Source organism: Eremothecium cymbalariae, chromosome 1 (genome assembly GCF_000235365.1).
Source record: "Eremothecium cymbalariae DBVPG#7215 chromosome 1, complete sequence".
Lineage (NCBI taxonomy): Eukaryota > Fungi > Ascomycota > Saccharomycetes > Saccharomycetales > Saccharomycetaceae > Eremothecium > Eremothecium cymbalariae.
In genome coordinates, this window is record NC_016449.1 from 255,341 (window position 1) to 270,184 (window position 14,844).

The following is a 14,844-nucleotide window of genomic DNA, read 5'->3' on the forward strand; positions in this document are numbered from 1 at the left end:
AATCTTGAAATGTTCTTCATTATGATGATAACTTTACTCAGCTCACTCAGATTTCATATGATTGACAAAATTTACCTATCCAACATTCATCAAATTATCTGAATAGAAGAACAAGTAGCAACTAGTATATTGAAACATGTAACTTTTCTTACAATCGTTGAAGCACTTACGTTATTCTTCCGTCTATTGCAAGTCTGTTGAAAAATTCTATGACCGGGTAACGAATTCAGAAGAAGTAATAAACAAACCATAAATACTTCGACCATGTCATTAGCTATTATTAGAGACCAAACAAATAGAGGGCAGGATTACAATAATGGATCTTAAAGCTCTAGAATTACAGGCCCGTAAATATGCCTCTGAATTCGAGGAACTTATTTCCGATCAATACAAAATCATTTCATTAATCGAAGATGATCCGGCGTTGAGCCTTAATGATGACGAGGGATCAAAGCAATACAACGTCTCTGAATTAAGACAACGAGATTCTGAGCTAACTAAAAAGCTGCAGCAATATTTGAAGTTAAAAGAAGTTGCAGATTTATTAACCTCTTTCAATAATCAGATGGAGGTTTATGATTTTGTCTCAGGATTTGATAACCTACATCAAATAAATCAAAAAGTGCATTCCATAGATTTATCTAAACAAGGAATACGGTTCGAGCAAGCTCTAATTACATACATTGATACAATGCACACCGAATTTATCAAGAGGATGGATGGAATATTTGCCAAACTTTGGACATTTACTGAAAAGGAGATAATTTTTTCGAATACTAATTTCAACGGTAACAAAAACTTGGATTATGATTCTATGTTTAAGAACTTTTCCAAATTTTTTTTGAAGGACCATGTGGTAAACTCTAATAGTTGGTTTCTAACATCTATAAATGGCTACGATTTCAAGGAGGAAGCTCAGAATTCAATTATTCAATGTTTTAACAATTATATCATGTTGACTAGTTTTATAGACCAACTTAAAGGATTCTTATTTGAAGATGATGTTTTGCTTTCAAGAGAAGCTAACCGGTTGAGCTTCTTCAGAGACAAGAAATCGGATCCAATTGCAAAATTGAACAGTTATCAGACATTAGTGAATTATCTTACAAAGGTCTTAACTCCTACCACGTGTAATCAACTTCTCAGCGCTATAGGTACTATCATGGTAACAGAGATAAAAAAACTATTAAAGCAGAATTCAAAGTTATTTTTATCTAACGAATCTTTACAGAAAACTCAATTAATCAAGTTGAATGAAGATTTAGTTACCTTAGGGAGTCAAAATGGATGCAAGTGGTCATATGACGGTGATCAGATAGGTACTCTACTAAATGATGAAAATATATATATAAACTTGGTGTTTGATCATCTTTTGCAGACCCAGCTTAAGAAGATTAGAGGAATATTCGCTACCGATTCTTGGTTAGAACTTAGACAGGTTAAGCTTGAAATAAAGGATAAAGAAAGACAACCTGAAACTAAACAGACTGAGTTGCAAAGCGACCAAATGAAGGAATGGGAATGGACAGATGATGACAACCAAGATGGCTGGGACAATGAGTTTGAAGTTGATTTAAACGTTGCTGATGAGGTATTAATGAAAAAGGAAAAGAAAATAAACAATTGGATATTCAGAATCCAAAAGATGGTTGGGACGACATGTGGGAGGACGACATCTTAGATGTTGATGAACGTACTCAGATTGTTGAAATCACAGAAATTCCTGAAAGGTTCCAAGAGATTTTAGCTGATTTTGAAATTGGGTGTAAAAATCTTGATCTAGAGAGGATATCAAGCAACTATAATTATAAGTTCAATTTGCTGCAAACCTCATTCTTTGCCATGTGCAATTGTAAGTATCCAAGATGGTGGATGTTGGTAAAGGACATGAAATATATATTGTCACAACAGAAAGATGATTCCCTTTATCAGCTTTTAGAACTCACTACAAGGTACGTTGATACCCATATCGGAAATATGCAAAGAATAATATACAGCATGGTCAAACAACAGCTCACCAACTTTCAAGAAAACGAAAATTCTCCAAATTGGAAGCCAACATTGGAGTCTTTGTTACCATTCCTAGAAAAAACCGCATTCTCAGCACTAGATGAGCTCAATGACGAAAACAAATCATTAGAATTCCTAGATTTCATATACACAGAATGCCTGGTTAGCCAAATTATGCACTGGAAAATCATATCGGAGAAGAACTCTGAAAACTTATCTGCGATGATTGGTTTCATTTATGAAGGAACAAAAATACCTTCTTTACAACATAAATCCGAATATAAACACGCTAGGACAAAAATTGCTATCATATCTCGTGTACTTGCCGCCCATTTGAAAGATATAATGGAGATGTTTTACAGCGGCGACTTCTTCCTCTTTTCTACAGATGAGATTATCCAATGGATAGTCTTATTATTTGCAGACACATCTATGAGGCGTGACTGCATCTACGAACTGAGAACAATTCGAGAAGAATCAAAACATGAAGAAACTTAGTTTTTGATCAAGACCCAAAAATAGTACTACATCTTTATTTAACCTTCTGCATAAAAAAAAGCTTTAAAAATCCTCCACTACACAAAACTACAGAGGGCAATCGAACAAACTCACAGCTAGATACTAATATCATGCGCATCTTCGTTATAGCTTGAAACTGAAACCAGAGCGAAGCCCTTTCACTCTCTCTACACCGTCTTAATGGCACCCTATTCTTCTATCCAATCTGATCAGGTGACTGCATAGATGACAAAAAATCAAATTATATGTAACCATCAGGGAGCGATACAAAGCTCGTGATACCTTCTCTGCATAGTTATCAACTGAAAATCACTTTTACAAATAAAAAACAAAAAGGTAAGTATAGATCATTCCCCACCAAAATTCACTATGGATACAAAGCATTACCAGTTTCAAGTCGCATTAGCCTGCTCCGGCTGTGTAGCAGCGGTTGAAAAAGCCTTGGCTAAACTTCAACCAGATATATCAAAATTTGACATCTCCCTCGAGAAACAAATCGTGGACGTTTACACTTCTCTACCAATAGGAACAGTCCTAGACAAGCTTCAGAAAACAGGCAAAAAAGTTAGTGGCGGTACAGAGCTCGACAACTAACCTGGTCTCATTTACGTCCTTGATTCCTTGCTCGACAAGTCGATGAACCGAAAACTTACAAGTTTCCACACCACATAAAGACAATATTGTTCGCTCTAGATCTGTGAACTGCCGCAGGCTATATACATCCTTTAAGGACACCGTTGACCATTTCGAAGTATCTATCTTTATAACTATCTATCTGATATTGTTATATTGCGCAATTCGGAAACGCCAGGGTAATGAGTTCCAACATGTCACGTGATCAAGGTTACCTCATTCTACATTTTCCGAAATTTATGTAAGCCAAAGCGATAAGCACCGCATTAACAAATTAGCGTTATCTGGAATATCCTTACACTGCGTTGCACGATTGTATGTAAAAGCAGCAACACTGATAACATATGTATAGTGTTTAATATAAATGCCCAGTAGCACAAATAACCGTTGCTCCATTTTACCACTTATATATTGGATGCTGTGTTTGTATGATATATATGCCTATTAGTTTTAATTAATATATAGACGTCTTCAGTTCATAAAAGGTCAGGTTGAGTCCGAATTAGCGTTACGTTAAAAGTTGGTAGCGGAAAGGTCAATCATATTTCTATTTTAAGAGATCTAAGGTTTTATTTGGAAAGTTCAGATATGACTGAAGCAGCTGAAATCTCTCAGTTTTCAAAGAAGCAAGCTGAGGAGTTTAGGGATTTAATTTCTTCAGGATACTCTGCTGTAGATGTGGTGTCAATGAAGTTAGGAGGGGTGGTGGTTTCCTGTTCAGATGAATGGTTTGGAGAAGCAAATAATCTGTTAAAAGCTTGTAACCCAATTCGAGAGTCAAATAAATTTACTCCTGCGGGGGCGTGGTACGATGGTTGGGAGACCAGACGGCACAATCAAGAGGAATACGATTGGGTTATTATCAAGATGGGGGTGGCATCAGCGAAAATTGTCGGCTGTGAGGTAGATACAGCGTTTTTCAATGGGAATCATGCCCCCTTTATTTCAGTCGAGGCGCTTTTTGATACAGGTTCAGACTTTATTAAGGAAAAAGACCCCCGATGGGTAGAAGTAATTAATAAGACTGAATGTGGTCCTTCACAGCAGCATTTTTTGTTGAGAAGCTCTCCAACAAATGTGCCATACACCCATGTAAAGTTGAAGATGTACCCTGATGGGGGTATTGCTCGGTTCCGGCTTTACGGGAAAGTTGTGCCCTTTGAGATATCTGGCCCAGAGAATGGGATTCATGACTTGTCCATGGCACCCATAATAAACCTCTCGAGCGTATGCCAAGGTGCAATTGCTTTGAGAGCATCAGACCAGCATTTTGGTGTGCCAGAAAACCTCTTACTGTCCGGCCGTGGCTGTGATATGTCGGATGGCTGGGAAACCAAGCGGTCAAGAACTCCAAATCACGTGGATTGGGTAGTAATCAAACTTGGACGCAGGTCAACGTTTATCCAACAGATTGTGGTGGACACCGCTCACTTCAGAGGTAACTTCCCACAATATATTGAAATGCATGGAATTTATTCTGACGAAATACCGGCGCATGATGATCCACAATGGCAGGAATTAGTGCCCCAGGCAAAAACTGGACCTGATGCAGAACACGTATATACAATAAACAGTTATATTTCCCTTACTCACGTTAAGTTGACCATTATACCTGATGGTGGTGTTAAGAGGGTTGGTGTTTGGGGGTTTTAGTGAGAATACTCTCTTTCTTTGCTCCGTTCGAATGTCATTTATATATATATAATCCCGTACAGATAACGGACGACGAACAACGTCTCGCTTCCGCTATCAAGAACAGATATCCAGACAATTGAACTAATACGGCAACTCGTTATTATAATTATATCGGATGTACTTCCTCCGTATGAGTAATTGGAATAGATAGTAGTTCAATGGCAGAACAATTGCTGTACAACAAGCTGCACCAGCGCTATCCGATTGGCAGGTTGCCGGACTTGATTAAAGAACTTAAACTTAAATTCATTAGCACCGATAAATTTATTCAGGAATTCGAATTTATATGTAAAAGAAATCCGTACTATGCCAAGAATTTACTAAAATGGATGATAGATGAACCAGTCGACAAGCATGTTGATTTAATAGTGGGTGAAGATGGGTCGAATCTTTCTGATTGGATGTATACCAGATACATTGGACTGCTACCGTTAAAGCAACAGGACCCTACACATACCGATATTGTTCGATACACATTTGGGGAAGATTCTGAGATAGAAATCGATGTCAGGGAAACGCGGAATCTTGTATGCGCCTCAGGCAGTACGGGGTTTCGAACATGGGAGGCCGCATTATATCTTTGTCACTACCTGTGTGAGTCTAGGCCAAGATTTGGAACGATGTTAGAATTAGGAGCTGGCACCGGTATTGTCAGCCTGACGTGGCATAAGCTTCAAAGTGGCCAATTCATGACATATGCTACGGATGGAGATAAAAATATTATTGGAAAGCAGCTAAAGGAAACATTTATCTCTAATGGAGTGGATCTTGACAAAGGCAACGTTCATCTACAAAGGCTACTATGGAATGTAGATAGCATCCCAAAAAATGACATAATTCTGGCTGCAGATGTCACGTATGACCATACTGCTATCCCAGACTTGTGTGCATGTATCCACAAATCCTTCTTAAACTGCGGCACCCAAGTTGCACTGGTAGCAGCAACCATCCGGAACGAAAGGACAATTTCAATGTTTGAGGACACGATCACCAGTCTCGGACTGCAGTTAAGCGTAGTGCGATCCACAGAGTCTAATACCATGAAAACACAAGTATTTGTCAAACAATGTACATTCAAGTCATTGCTATCACCAATTAGAATATATAAAGTAACCGAGTAGTAATTATAATTATATTAAAACGTGTCTTGTACTCTTGTGGGTGGAAGTTGCAGTGGTTTAGCAAAATTTGGTAAGCCAAGCGCGGCAATATGATGCTTTGTGAAAAGCGGTCAAACTTTGAGGTTTAGTCGCACATTACCAAAACGAATCATCGGCGCTTCAGAAGATGAGCAATGAAGCACGAAGATAGGATGGGTGGTATTAGAGGGTCGAGACTTCCATACAGCAAGAGTTTGACCAAGTTGGAGAACCAAATTGTACTCTTTGAAAAGGAGCAAGAACACTATGAGGAAGCGTTGCTTGAAAAGGACTTGCTTATTAAGAGCCAAACAAACAAAATTAGGGAGTTGAGTGAACAAACACAAAGGCTGAATTCTGAGATTAATAACGAACGAGATAGGTTAGATGAGTTAATTCAACAATGGGAGGAGATCAATAGAGCGTTGAAGAAAAAATTGGAGGTTGCCAAAAATAGCTGTCATGTTTATCAAAGAAGGGCAATGAAGATTAAAGAGGAGAACAAATTATTAGAAATGGAATTGAATGAATTGAAAGGTCAGAATGCATCTTTAATTTGCCGGTTGAATTCGTATGAAAAAAATCCACTGGCATGCCAGACATTGGGATCTCATACCAGGACCGAAGTTTCCTCCCTGAGATTGAAGCACGAGGATTCTTGTGCACAAAGCCTGGTGGATCTCGTGGATCCTTTGAAAGGTGATCAGTTTGATGTGGAGCAAGAACATGAAGAGTGTGATGGCTGTGACAAATGCGACAACAAAGAGTTCCCTACATTTCATGAGGACGAAGAAAATCAGTATTCAGTATTTAACAATGAGCTCGAATCATCAGATACTAGTAGTATGGATGAAGGTACTACTAGCAGTTTTCTTGGGGATGAAATGGTAAATACTTATCAGCAGAAAATAAGACAATTGGAGTTCGAAAATGAGCTCTTAACCCATCAAAACCATGATTTGATTCGTCAATTGAACTTCTCCAAGAATTATAAATTGACTGAGAAAGATAGCGGTTCTATAATGCGAAGTACTAGTCTCACATATCAGAAAAACTCTGCTATGGCAAGTTTGCATCCAAAGAGGAGTATCTCCTATCAACTGCCATTACCGCCTGTAATGTCGAATGTGATCGCAGGTGACGACTTGTCTAACTACGATAGTAAATCTACAACGTCGGGAAGCAGTAGGATTTTAACTGGGTGTAAGGCCAAGACCCACACAGATTTATTTTCTGCAGCAGGGTTTTGTGGCCTCAGGTGGCACACTTTAGTACCCAAAAATGCTATGGAAGTCTTGATATTCCAAAGAGCTCTATCCCAACTCCAAGAGGTCACCAGCTTTTCTCCAAATTTAGAAGATTTGACACCTGTGGCATCCGATGCCCCAGACTTTCAGTCTACCACGCCTCAACTGAACGCGCATACTACATGTATCGACTAAGAATGAGGCGCAGATATGGAATAAGCGCGCATGAACAAACATATCACTCCACTGATAAGTGGAGCATTCACTTACCGACTAAATTTATGATCGTCATCGGTTTAAAGAGAACGGAATATTAATATTACATAGAATCGCTGGAAGAGTTCCACAGTAGTTAATGTTAGGATTAGGTGCTAAGGTTTTTAAACCGAGTTGGGCTGCATTGTTTTACAGCCAACTTATCAAATTGAGTGGTGGTAATGAAGGAACATCTGAAGGGTGCGTAATGCATAGGTATAGAAATCTGAAGCGGCGCATTACAGCCTATTTTCTCTTACTCATCAACCCAACCAACAGGGCATTCTTTGAACAAGTGTCGCTATATCTCACCTTCTCCCCATCTAACTGAAGCACATGCATATGTAAGACCTTTTTAAATATGTTTCTAATTTATCGCAAGACTTGCTGCATTCCGAACATCCTTTAGTAGTGTGCGGCATCCATATATAAGGATACCCTATCAAGCAAGATATCCTTTACGCCCCAAAATATTCTAACAAGGGTCAATTATTTATTACAATGGCCTTCAATAATGATATCCATTTGGAACACAGTTCCAACAACCTATATTGCAACAGTACTCAGCCAGTCTCTGATATCCCGAAGATAGACAGAAAACCATGTTGCGCTGACTGCAACCAACAATGCTCCGAAAACAAGATTCCAAAACCCCATCAAGTGCTACAACTATAGACGCAAACACCCCACCAGCACCATCACCAACAAAAGTCGATCTATCATGGTAACTAACGTTGCTGCTCGCACCTATTTTATAAACATTATTTAAAATCACGTGAAAATAAGCTCACATGCTACACATGTGGGAACCCTCTGACACCCAGATATCATGTATATATATCCATCCGAGTTCTTAATGGTTCCATATTCCTTCAGTTTTTCCAAACCGCCTATCACGAAGGTATGAGTAGCAAGTAGCTCTACCTAGAGAACCGTAAAACACAGCTCCCCATATACCCCATCCTGCTGAAAACAACATGGAGCGGTAGAAACTCCCCCTACCTCGTACTGTCTAATGCGGAGGATTGTACTTGTTTTAATAAAAAATTTATAAATTACAAAGTAAACTAAATACTAACGTATAAGTGGATGGTCAAAATCTGCATCATCTTCTCAAGCTTTTTAATATCAACGTTTTTTCGCTCAGAAGCGTAGAATACCGTATCTTGCGATTGAGGTTTTATGTGTCACCTTAGGGCTTCTTGAAGTGATAGGTTGCCTCACAGTAACTGAGCGGCAGTGATGGTGAAGGAAAGTTAGATACGACGTTAAGAAGCGTTGAGTTGATCAAGAAATGTTGCAAATAGATGGTGTTGGTAGTAGTCATCAAGATACATTTATGGAACAGATTGTGAAGGATAAATTGTTGCACGTGATTACACGGCAGTAGAAGTAGCTGCAGTAACGTTTTCTTGAAATAAGCGAATATTGATGCTCAGTTTCACGGCATATTAGGACTAGTAAATAGAAATTAGAAGATATAGGCTGCAAATATTAACATCCAACGAAAAGTAGGCAAGTAAGTAAACGTTACTCGGGCGGTTATAATTGTCAGCATATTGAAAAGGGTGGACGAGCCTCAGGTTTCTTTAGTAAGGCACATATGAAATCACTTGGTGGGGTCAACAATGGGAATCCATCAATTCCTGTGGCAATTGCAGTAGATGTGGCTAGCAGGATGGCGGACAATGGGGGAAATTCAGGTAGCCGTATGTCAGTTGGACCAGGACTTAGTGCAGGGAGTTCTGGAGATGCTATAGAGATGCAGGATAAGGCAGGTATGCATGCAGTAGAGGAAGGTATTTTGCCGATTCCTAAGAAATCAAGGACTATAAAGACCGATAAGCCCAGGCCATTCCTATGCCCTACGTGTACACGTGGATTTGCAAGGCAGGAACATCTAAAAAGACATGAGAGGTCTCATACCAATGAAAAGCCATTTTTATGTGCGTTCTGTGGACGGTGTTTTGCAAGACGAGATCTGGTTCTCCGACACCAGCAGAAACTTCATGCTACATTGATGGATCAAGATAAGGATTTGAGGGATTCTGCTGTAACCAAAGATGAAAAGCAACAGTTGAACGAGCGGCACATTATAACGAAACCGGGGAACATGGAGACTATGCTGCCTACGCCTCAGAATCCAACAGGCCAGATTCCGACGCCTAAAAGGAAATCTAAGAAAGTACCACTTGAGAAGTCAAACTACGGAATAGTGGCTGTATGTTATACTCAGGGGCCGAGTAATATACATTTAACGGGTGTATCGTCGAACGTTCTTCAGCAATCGGTGAAACGAAAGAGACCTGCCTCCTTTTCTGCATCAGGCACACTATCCTATGTGCCTGAGAAAGACGTATGCCGGACATCGAAAAATGAGCTTCATGACATGCTGCGACAAGTTGGCTTTTCCACGCCGCAGATGACATCACAACAGTTATTTAACAAGGCTACAATAAATGGGGTTGATTTTAACAAGGTTCCAATTCCGGAATTTCAACTTACAGAAACCTTGCCAAATACCCTGCAGACAAACATACTGGGTGATCTTAATGAGGATAGGTCACAAAAATCGCCCCGTCAAATCTTGACAGAAACTGATCCTAACAAGATTCAGAATGCTAATAGTAATGATAATCCTAACCTTAGCCATTGTGTGTCAAACAATGGACATAACTCATGCGATATATTTAATACCAACGGTTCATATACCCCATTGATAATGGACTTTTTGCAAACAGGCTCGTTTGTGGGAGGACAAAGCGGATTACCAAGCATCCAACCAATTGAGTCTAACTTGGATTACTTTAATTATAAGGATACTGAACTTCATCCAAGAAACGGTAAATCATCCAGTACGCAGCAAATTGTTTCCCTTGATCACCAGAGTATGAACAGCAATATGGATGATTCAATTTCTCACATATATTCGAATGACCATGGCCACCAAACAACCGTTGATGTTGTTACTATTGGTTCTGAAAACCGACTCCCCAAGAGTGGAGGTAATGAGGATCAAGGCACTAGCTTGCTGCATGCTCAGAAACATCAGGAAAATTATGGGAATCATTTCGGGCCATTCGATCAAAACATGCAAGAACACCGGCAAGAACATGGACATGAGCATGAGCATGAGCACGAGAACTGGCTATCCGAGTTTATTAATACTAGATTGGATGGAAACTTCAAAGTAAACATGAGCAACTTTAATGAAATTGGATTTGATTTCCCTAGTTCTTCTGCATCTGTTTCAACAACGTCTCCTACGGCACATATTTCTGTAAATGTAAATGCTGCCACCAATAGTTCAGAAACTGCATCGGTTACAACTGGTTTTAATGCTGATTGTAGGTCCACAGATCTTCCTCAAACAATGAAACATGTAGGCAAATCATCCTTCCCATCCATTTCAAATCAAGGTAGAACCACAGAGTATCCATCTGTAGATATTCCTTATATGTTTAAATCCCGACAGATCGATCTATTCAAGAAGATAATGAAATCTCAGCCCACATATAATTCACAGGATAATCAGCGCGATGGTAAATATAATTACTCTAGATTGGTTTTTTTACTGAGCAGCTTCGGGAACTAATTCTTACTGAAAATGGTCTGAGCTCCACTCAATTTCCTACTTTAGTTGAATTGAACTCATACGTGGACTTATATCAAGATGAATTTCATAAATTCTTCCCATTTATCCATTTACACTCCATCAACCCAGAAACACTTACCTATCCATTATTGCTGGCGATAGCTGTTATAGGAGCTCTATATGCATTTCACTATTCACATTCGATGCTTCTATTCAATATATCTCGGTTCCGAATTAGAGAATACCTTGATAGAGAGAAATTTAACCTTGGGGAGACTCCGTTATGGCTTATTCAAAGTATGGTGTTATTGATATTTATTGGGATCTTTAACAATGATTTAGCCATCACTCAGACCATGAATACACAGATAATGTCGTTAATCGAGTTGGTAAAAATAAAGCAACTGAATCTACCTTTAGAGAATTTCGTAAATCCTCCTATTGCGAGCGATGAACTTTCTAAATTTGAAGAGCAACGTTATACTCAGGAAGAAGCTGGAAGAAATCAACAACCTCCTAAGATAGTCAAAGATATTTTTGAGTATTTTGTTAATGCACAGTCTAGAATCCGTACGTGTCACACCATTTTGTTAATATCTAATATGTTCGCATCTCTTGCCGGTCTAGATTGTAGTTTTCATTCTATTGACTTAAAATGTGGGATGCCATGCTATCATGAAGAATTTTTCTTCTGTGAGACTTACAAGGATTGGTGGCAACTATTGAAAAAACATCATATAGTTTTAGATTCGAAGTCGTCTCTCATTCAATTCGCTAATGGTGGCGATGGTTACAGAAGCTGTTTGATATATTTGACTAATGGAAATCAGTTGCTTAATGACAATAAGAAGATATCCTTCGAAACTTTGTTATCATTATTGATATCTATTCATGAAAAAATATGCATTGAACGTAATAATTTGGTGGAAGAAGGAAATCCACAATTGAAAGAATTAAAATGGAGAATGAATTCTAGACCTATAATTGATTCTTCGTTGAAATTTTGGGAAGCTCTGTATATTAAAAATGGCGGAATTTTAACACCCAATGAATGTGACTTTCGAAAAATCGGATCTAATCCATCCATGAGGTTAATTATTCCGCTACTCTATTTTGCTAGGATTCGGAAGTGTATTAGCCTAACGATAGTCTTCAATAAAATATGGTTAAAACAGTGGGACGGTATGAATCAAGTACTTGAAGGATCATTCTATGACTGGGAAACTCTAAGAGAAGCCACAAATTATGCGATAGATGCCGTAAATTTTTGGATTGACTTTGTTTCTATTATGAACGACGCAGAACAGACATCCATCAGAACTCCAATATTTTCCGTCACCTGCATATTTTCATCTATATTAATTATGGCTGAATACCTTAAAATAATAGAGAATTGGGCTAAGCGGTACAATCCTACCAAAAATGCTTCTGAATGCCTAAAAGCTGTAGATAGAACAATATGGCTCAAAACTGAACTAGTTTTAAAAAAGATAGAAACGCATCTATTGCCAAAGGGATGCAACATGAAATCTTATTCGGAATTCCTACGGGTACAAGCTAAAGGAGCGTTGGATGTTGAAGTCCTGGATGGACAGTTAACCAAAAATGCTCTGGACCCAAGTACAGACATCGCAACAACGATTAAGGTAATACTAAAGGCAAGGTTCTCTTCAAGATCGCTGTACTTAGGTGTTAGAATACTTGGAGACGCACCAATATGGCCAATTGCATTACTCTTTGCCCATGCATTACAGTCTAGAGCCATCTATAATTTAGTTAATGATCTCTAAATTTTCATATGTCGTTATGTACGATTATAAACAGACCATCAGAATCGTTTCTTTTTTACTGTTTTAAATGAAATCAACTAGTCCATCGATGTACATTAAAATAATTCAAACGACAGAGGCTCTTGCTTCATATAAGTAAAACAGTGGTTACTACAGGTTATCATTTAAACTTCAAGTCTTATTTTCACCCACTTCAAAAAAAGTATTACTTTCCAAGATTAGAACCTTAGGATACTTCAAACACACTGTGGAGCCACTTGCAAAAATGGCTGGTAACAGCGCTAGCGAAGTAAAAAAGGCGAAATTAACTGGAAGGGCTCTATTTGAAAAATTAGGCAAGCCAACCAGGATTGTCGCTCCAATGGTTGACCAATCTGAATTTGCATGGAGAGTTTTATCCAGAAGATACGGTGCAACTTTGGTGTATACTCCGATGTTTCATGCGAAGCTTTTTGCAACCTCTGAAAAATATAGAAAGGATATGTGGTGCCATTTAGATGGTGACGAGAAACTTGATAGGCCCTTAATTGTTCAGTTTTGTGCAAATGATCCCGAATACCTATTAGAAGCTGCAAAGTTGGTGCAGGATAAGTGTGATGCTGTAGATCTAAATTTGGGTTGTCCTCAGGGAATAGCCAAGAAAGGGCATTATGGTGCTTATTTAATGGACGAGTGGAACCTAATTTCAAAATTAATTAATAACTTGCATGAAAATCTAGACATACCTGTTACAGCGAAGATCAGAGTGTTTCCTGATCGTGAGAAGACATTAAAGTATGCAAATATGATACTAGATGCCGGGGCACAAATATTAACAGTTCATGGAAGACTAAGGGAACAAAAAGGCCAGAAAACGGGACTAGCAGATTGGGAAATTATAAAATACCTGAGAAATAATTCACCAAAGGATCAGGTAATTTTCGCCAACGGAAATATTTTATATCCAGAGGATATCGGTAGGTGTATTAATGAGATTGGGTGTGATGCAGTTATGAGCGCCGAGGGAAACTTGTACAACCCAGGGGTTTTCAATACTGATTTTATCAGTGATAAAGAAAAGACCTTCCCCCGTGTTGATAAGGTCCTTAGAGAATACTTTGAGATAGTTAAGCAATACCAAGATTCGCATGCCTCAAAATCGGCAATGAAGAACCATTTTTTCAAGATTCTAAGGCCATTTTTACCCCATCACACTGACATCAGGAGTAATCTTGCACAAATGAATACTAAAACCCCATTTGAAGAGTGGGAAAAGTTGGTCGTCCTCCCAGTGGAACAGGCTGTCGCAGAAATTTATCAAAAACATGGCAAAGACATCGATATAATTACTACTGGTAAAACTGAATTGTGGGGTGGTGCATATAAAACCGTGCCATACTTCAGATGCCAACCATACTTCAGGCCCGTAGACGGTGTAACTGCTGATAAAAGAGTAACTGAGGCTTTGCGTACAAAGGAAAAAACAGATTGTTCAACTCCTGAGGATGAACAATCTGTAAAAGCGCCTAACAAAAGATCTGCAGTTCGGCCTTTGGAAAATAATAAGAACAAAGAATTAAAGGTTTAGGAGTATTGTATATTTGTATATTCTATAATATATTTTCTCAAGAGACTTAAAGAAATTACTTCCCATATATAGTGAGTTGGACCCAAGAGTTTTGGTGCCATACGCGAAATATATAGCAAAACGTTAAGTTCCATCATATATTCATATTGACATTAACTGCTGCTAACGTCCCCAACTAACCTATCGTGCATGTACTGAACCAGATATATAAATATTGCACTGGAAACCAGTAACCCACTCTCTACACGTACTAAACGTTCTTTTCGGGGATACCAGACTATACAAGCAACCGATGTGTTGTGGCCACTCCAAGGTCATAACCTTTTTACGCAGTTGACGGCCAGCTCTGGCTGGAAACGTAACCGTATCCGGCAATGCAACATTAATTGTGGGC

The 14,844-nt window shown here is 38.7% G+C and overlaps 5 protein-coding genes and 2 further genes across 5 annotated transcripts; all 7 read left to right on the forward strand.

Annotated features, from left to right (window-relative positions):
- Positions 1-316: 316 nt before the first annotated feature.
- Positions 317-2,508, forward strand: Ecym_1124 (the record flags this gene model as incomplete).
- A 390-nt stretch (positions 2,509-2,898) lies between these two features.
- On the forward strand, positions 2,899-3,123 carry ATX1 (copper metallochaperone ATX1; the record flags this gene model as incomplete). Its single annotated transcript, XM_003644147.1, has 1 exon — positions 2,899-3,123. The coding sequence occupies one exon, from the start codon at positions 2,899-2,901 to the stop codon at positions 3,121-3,123; it is 225 nt and encodes a 74-aa protein (XP_003644195.1).
- A 627-nt stretch (positions 3,124-3,750) lies between these two features.
- DAL2 (allantoicase) lies at positions 3,751-4,815 on the forward strand (the record flags this gene model as incomplete). The annotated part of the gene is made up of 1 exon (XM_003644148.1): positions 3,751-4,815. One exon carries the CDS (start codon positions 3,751-3,753, stop codon positions 4,813-4,815), a length of 1,065 nt encoding a protein of 354 aa, XP_003644196.1.
- A 200-nt stretch (positions 4,816-5,015) lies between these two features.
- EFM3 (protein-lysine N-methyltransferase) lies at positions 5,016-5,978 on the forward strand (the record flags this gene model as incomplete). The annotated part of the gene is made up of 1 exon (XM_003644149.1): positions 5,016-5,978. One exon carries the CDS (start codon positions 5,016-5,018, stop codon positions 5,976-5,978), a length of 963 nt encoding a protein of 320 aa, XP_003644197.1.
- A 173-nt stretch (positions 5,979-6,151) lies between these two features.
- Positions 6,152-7,438, forward strand: Ecym_1128 (uncharacterized protein; the record flags this gene model as incomplete). The annotated part of the gene is made up of 1 exon (XM_003644150.1): positions 6,152-7,438. The coding sequence occupies one exon, from the start codon at positions 6,152-6,154 to the stop codon at positions 7,436-7,438; it is 1,287 nt and encodes a 428-aa protein (XP_003644198.1).
- A 1,663-nt stretch (positions 7,439-9,101) lies between these two features.
- Positions 9,102-12,857, forward strand: Ecym_1129 (the record flags this gene model as incomplete).
- A 291-nt stretch (positions 12,858-13,148) lies between these two features.
- DUS1 (tRNA dihydrouridine synthase) lies at positions 13,149-14,450 on the forward strand (the record flags this gene model as incomplete). Its single annotated transcript, XM_003644151.1, has 1 exon — positions 13,149-14,450. One exon carries the CDS (start codon positions 13,149-13,151, stop codon positions 14,448-14,450), a length of 1,302 nt encoding a protein of 433 aa, XP_003644199.1.
- Between the last annotated feature and the right edge of the window lie 394 nt (positions 14,451-14,844).